This window comes from Aspergillus nidulans, chromosome VIII, assembly GCF_000011425.1.
Source record: "Aspergillus nidulans FGSC A4 chromosome VIII".
NCBI classification, from domain to species: domain Eukaryota; kingdom Fungi; phylum Ascomycota; class Eurotiomycetes; order Eurotiales; family Aspergillaceae; genus Aspergillus; species Aspergillus nidulans.
Genome location: NC_066264.1, coordinates 3,990,450 through 3,996,449, shown reverse-complemented (window position 1 = coordinate 3,996,449; position 6,000 = coordinate 3,990,450). Strand labels below are relative to the sequence as shown.

The following is a 6,000-nucleotide window of genomic DNA, read 5'->3' as shown; positions in this document are numbered from 1 at the left end:
TACAATATAGATCGACATAGTTCGCATATTGCTTCTTCTAGAGGCCACGATTGCAGCGAATCATGCAAGCACCTTGGTAGTTAGAACTTTATCTCAGCGCTCTAGCATCTATCAATTACAACGGATACAGCTAGATGTCAAGGGATAACTTGCATTATTCACAGGTCTGCATCCAAGGCACGAGCTCGCTCTGATTTGAGTTACCACAATGGGTCTCGTGATGGCCCAGAAGTGGCGACAGGATCTTCCTGTCTTGGGTTGTATTGGATGGTTGGATGACTAGATTCTAACAAAAACAGGCATTGACTCAATAGGACAGTCGACTTGGACATCTTGTCCTCCCTCGTAGACTGCGTTCTCGCCACCATTATCTCCATTCCAAACCCTCCATGACGCACCCGCCGGCAAGTAAACAGAGATTCTCCGCTGTCCTGCCTCCAAAACTGGGGCGACAAGGTATTGCGCCCCGAAAAGATACTCCGAATCGACCTCCCAACTCTTCTTATCGTCCGGGAACTCGTAAAACAGGGTTCTGATGACGGGCGTCCCCTTCTCATGTGCCTCCTTCATCAGCGCTCTCGTGTACGGTCTCAGCTTCTCGCGAATGAAGATGTACCGCTTGCAGATCTCGTACACCTCCTCGCCATACGACCAAATCTCATTGTCTGCGCCGGGAGCAGTCGGCTGGTCCTCTGGTTTGGGTTCCCGATCCCCATGTAGTCGCATTACGGGACAGAATGTGGCCCATTGAAACCAACGGGTAAACAACTCGCGGAAGGCAGGATCGTCCGGGTTTCCGCCATGGAAGCCCCCAATGTCTGTCGTCCACCAGGGAATTCCTGCAATGCCCATATTTAGGCCCGCCGAGAGCTGATTGCGGAACGACGACCACGACGAGGCGATGTCGCCGCTCCAGACGAGAGCGCCGTATTTCTGGCTTCCTGCCCAGGCGCAGCGGAGCAGGTTGACGATGTTTGTCTGCCCTGCAGTTTGCATGCCTTCATAGAAGGCTCGCGCATACTCCTTGGGATAAGTGTTTCCGATCTGCATGTTGCTGCCCGCGTGGTAGCGGTAGATATCAAAGTCGTAGATGGAGTATTCGGGTTCTGCCTCATCAAGCCAGAAGATCCGGATGCCTTTATCGTAGTAGTGCGACTTTGCCTTACTCCAGACGAAGGATCTTGCGGCGGGATTCGTGGCGTCAAAGTGCGTGATGTCGCCGTCGCATTGCATGGCGATGCGGAGACCGCGGTCGTGGCGGATCAGGAGGCCTTTCTCAAGCATCTCAGGGTAGTTCTCTGAAGCTGTTTCGACGGTTGGCCAGATGGAGACCATGAGTTCGACGTTCATCTCTTGCAGCTCCTTTACCATGGCATCTAAACCGTCAGTCCTCGCTTGCTCACTATAAGGAAAACCTACCTGGATCAGGCCAGAATTCAGGGTCAAACTTCCACTCGCCCTGATGTTTCCAGTGAAAGAAATCACACACTATAACATCAAGAGGAACCTGCCGCCGCTTGTACTCCCTCGCCACATTCAACAACTGTTCCTGGTTCCAGTACCGCAGCTTGCACTGCCAGAACCCAAGCCCATATTCTGGCATCATCGGCACATACCCTGTCACCCGGGCATACGCCTCCTCAAGTTCTGCAGGTGAGTCACCTGCAACAACCCAGTAATCCAATGCCTTGGTCGAGTACGCTTCGAAACTCATCGTATTTGTCCCCAGCACTGCCCTCCCAATCGCTGGGTTATTCCACAGAAACCCATATCCACGCGATGATAGCGCAAATGGCACACTAGCTTGAGAGTTTCGATGCGCAAGCTCAATGTCACTCCCTTTCAAATTCAGGCCTGGCTGCTGGTACTGGCCCATCCCGAAGATCTTCTCTTTAGCATCGAGCGACTCGAAACGCATGGTGAGATGGAAATCGCCGCCGAGAATAGGCCGCAGCTCGCGGGCTTCAATCTCCAAGGCGCTGCATTTCGGGTCCGTCGGGTCGCGTCGGTGCCGGGCGTACTCTTCTAGCAGCTTGGTGCCTTTGGAGTTGTAAATGGTAAGCTTGCCGCGTTTGGTCACGACGCCTTTAATCTTGCCGTTGCTGATCGTTGCTTCTCCGTTCTTGTCAGAGGGAAGCTCAATTGCTGATCTGTCACTCTGAGGTCTGGATGAAAGAGCCCAGTTCTCTGCGGGCATGGCCGCGAGCTTGGTGGCCCTGACGCGGAGTGCATTCTCGCTCCAGGGCTCGACCCAGAGAAGATGGTCATCAAAGCGGAAGACGAGCTTGTCACTGTCGGAGTAGAGCATTGTTAGGCTTCGGGAGTTGCAACTGTGGTTGAGACATTCTCAAATAATGAGGCGCGCGGGGGAAGATAAATACCTTTTCAACAGCAACAGCTCAGCATCTGCTGCATCACTCCACAGGACAGCATGGCAGGACTTACTCCAAAAATGATGGTTGGGCACCCAATGATATAAGAGTACTCAGAAATACTGGAATGACAGCAGCGGCTTTGGAGAAATCCCATTTGATGGATGAATAGATTGCTGCGGGGAGAAAAGATGGCTGGTAGTTGAATAAGACATTCAGCCTAAACTCAAGACCAGCCAGGAGTACAGGACCAAGCAGACCGCCAGAATCGAGTATCCAATGAGAGTCGGATAACTTCGAATTTATACAGGGTACTTGACATCCTGCTGTCTATGTTTGATCTCAGAGTGATCTTGACTCTCTGAGGACAGTTTTGATGACAACCAATATGAGCAATGATATATAAATGCCCAGCAGATCGGACTGACCATCTCCAATCCTCCTTTACCACATTGATCAGATCCCCAGCTCCTCTACAGGATTTGGTGAGTATCCAGAGAGTCCCCTCCATAAGCAAATCTACTGGGCAGCCGAAACAGTATCGACCATCGATCCAGCCGGTGATTGCACAGGCAAAGCTCAGGGATCGGCCCAGAAAGTAGTATTATCCCTATGGTCTGATTATTCAGTATCAATCTTGACTGGACCCGATTGCAGATGTTTGCAGGGCTAACGCCATCATATTTGATGACACTGACTGTCCTGAACGATGGCAAATGCTTAGGCGGATGCTGCCTCGTAGGTGCCTCTGTACCTTGCGAGCAGAAACCAATACGGGCTCCATTTAGAGAGGGCGACGCCTCTTCTGTCCTACAGGACTTGTATTGGTGTTAGTATATGGCTTGCCCGCAAGTATCTCTGAATCTCTTCTGTGTAAAGGATGTTGTAGGAACAATACCTGATGCCAGCTCGTCGTCTTGATAAATTGGACGGTGGGCTCTTGTTGATTAACCCTGGATAGCGCATTGGGGTCAATCTTCCTATCATCCAGAGCCACGTCATCAATAGCCTCTTCTCATCTGTTTGATTGAGTGGTTTGGCGGCTTTGAAAGGACTAATGAGGCCCTAGTTTCGGCCTGTTCGCTAGGAGCACCTCATATTTGGTACTTGTTCACCAGCAAAAGACACAGGACGATTGCGTACATTTCACCGTAGGGGCATTTCGTCCTGTTTCTCGAACACCATGTTTTGTACATTTGAGATTCATACTCGTTGCCTGATGCCAGGTATTGGGAGAATTGCTTGTTAACAACAACCATCCTCCGAGCCGTAAGCCCAGCGCTGAGCCATGCATTTTCTCAAAGGTGCGCTGGTAAGGCCGGTATGGAGGGTGAGCAAACTCGCTTCTCGATCATGTACGCTGTTATCGGCATCAATTCTGAGGGCGCTGTCTCTGCAAATCCTGCTCTGAGGCCACTGAAGGATTTTGAAAGCAGCCGTTTGGTTATGCACTTGACGCAAAACGAAAGCAGAAAATGCCATTTTTATCATCGCGGCCTAAACAGAGCCGTAGTCCATAATTTCTAGATCCATTGACTCGAAAGCAATGAAATCTTTGACAAGTAAGCTCTATGTTCGAGTGTAGTAGTGGCAATAGAAGTTGTTGATGCACACAAGGAGACTAAATTGTGGATAAGCGGTTAGTGCCCAGCACTGCCTGCAGATAGCGCGGCGCCGCGTGGGCGAGCTCAAGATCGAGACTCCGCATTCCTGGCAGAAAGGCCCGCCACCAAAATATTTCACCACCAGCATCTATTAAGTATTCCAACCTCGTCGCTCTCTCCTTAAACTGCTCGTGGGCCATCTCTCCGGTGCTGGTTGACCGGAGATGGTGTGTTTCCCGCCCCGTTCGCACCCTCCCAGCACAGCGTCTCGGCTACCGTCAAGATGTCGTCCCAACCACCAACGCAAGCTCAACTGAATCTGGCTGCTCTCGCTGGATCTCCATCACCTCGAACAATGCGAAGCCTGCGGAAGATTCAGTCTCATCAACACCTCTCCTCTCGACCTCCTCTGATCTCCCAAGTCTCCTTCGATAGCGCCTCCGCAGGAGGCGAGGAGCTCTCCAAACCGGCTCAGCTAGAATCACCCGTCCGACTACGAACACATCGCCGTGCAAGGTCAAACAGTGATGCGTCGTCTCGTGATCCTCCGAAGCTAACGGCACGGCGACCTGGAAGGAAGACCGGTTCCGGCATTGGGTTGAAGAGATCTCTTCTGGAATCGCTATTGCGGGACGGTCCTCAGCAGGGGAATGTCCAAGAAGCACTCCAGGAGTTGCGGTATTTGGTCCTATCAACGAGAGTAGAAGCGGACGGTGATGGCATGGTATGATCCCTCAGCAAATATTCAGCGTACCTTAGCCTCCATTTGCCTCGTTATCAACTGACCCCTTACATCCAGTCAACGTACCGAGTCTATTTATGGCTGATCCTCCTGGACATTCCTCCCCTTCCCACCGATCGCTATCTATCCCTCATTCATCGGGGTCGTTCTCCTGCGTATACGAAAATCCGCAACGATACCTTCCGCACTCTAGCCACAGATCCGCTTTTCAAACGCCGCGTCACGGAAGCCAGTCTCATCCGGTTGCTCAACGCAGTCGCATGGAAGATCCACGATGCGAAAAACAGAAACAACCTCAAGACTCGTTCGTCCTCTCGGAGGCGTGAAATGGAACTCCTCATCAACACCCCGCCGAGCATCGCTGAAGAAGAGCCGTCTGCGGACGATATGACTCCCGACAGCATGATCAGCAGCAACAGTAGCACGTCAGCAGTCAGCCCTGGTATCACCAACGAGACTGCAATATATGTGCAGGGCATGAATGTCCTCTGTGCACCTTTTCTTTACGCGGCCCGTAGCGAAGTTGAGGCCTTCGCACTCTTTCATACTTTCATCACCCGCGAGTGCCCTGGCTACATCCGCGGCGCTATGGATGGTGTTCATAGAGGCCTCAACCTCGTCGACCGATGCCTGGAGATTGTCGAGCCCAAACTCGCGGCCTACCTCTTCTCCAAAGGACTACAAGCGAAGCTATACGCATTCCCGTCCGTTCTGACCCTCTGCGCCTGTACACCTCCCTTACCGGAGGTCCTTCATCTTTGGGACTTTCTGTTCGCTTACGGGCCCCACCTGAACATCCTCTGCATCGTGGCACAACTAATCTTGATGAGGGACACCCTCCTCAAAAGCCAAAAGTACGTAGAGTCTCCCGTTATGCTTTTCCCCCTTCACCTTTGGCCGGCCAGCCAAGAAGTCTCAAGAGGCTCGATTTTTCAGTCGATCCCTCACATCCCTAGCCAGCCAAGATGGCTTGCATTTGCATCCATTGCCCGCTTTTACTCTAATCGATCTATCAGACTCACTAACACTCTTGTCAAAAATCCAGTCCAAACAAAATCCTCCGATCGTTCCCGCCCCTTGACGCTAAAGAGACGATCGCCCTGACCGTCCTAATTGTCCGCAAGATCCCCGAACCGCTCTACGCCGAACTGATAGATCATGCTAAATAATTCGCACTCCTGCACTATTCTCCACAGCTCAACTACACGCATACACTACCACGCATCAGAATTTAGATGCTGTATGTAATCCAAATTCAGATTCGGCTCCAGTCCCCCGGGCT

The 6,000-nt window shown here is 51.8% G+C and overlaps 2 protein-coding genes across 2 annotated transcripts, besides 1 other annotated feature; one reads left to right on the top strand and one right to left on the bottom strand.

The window, feature by feature from the left end:
- Positions 1 to 6,000: part of a sequence feature (contig 1.5 561..450355(-1)) that runs on past both edges of the window.
- Positions 280 to 2,308, bottom strand: ANIA_00280 (putative glycosyl hydrolase; the record flags this gene model as incomplete). The annotated part of the gene is made up of 2 exons (XM_050610999.1): positions 280 to 1,376; positions 1,420 to 2,308. 2 exons carry the CDS (start codon positions 2,306 to 2,308, stop codon positions 280 to 282), a joined length of 1,986 nt encoding a protein of 661 aa, XP_050469273.1.
- On the top strand, positions 4,260 to 5,887 carry ANIA_00281 (protein bubA; the record flags this gene model as incomplete). Its single annotated transcript, XM_652793.1, has 3 exons — positions 4,260 to 4,700; positions 4,776 to 5,572; positions 5,764 to 5,887. 3 exons carry the CDS (start codon positions 4,260 to 4,262, stop codon positions 5,885 to 5,887), a joined length of 1,362 nt encoding a protein of 453 aa, XP_657885.1.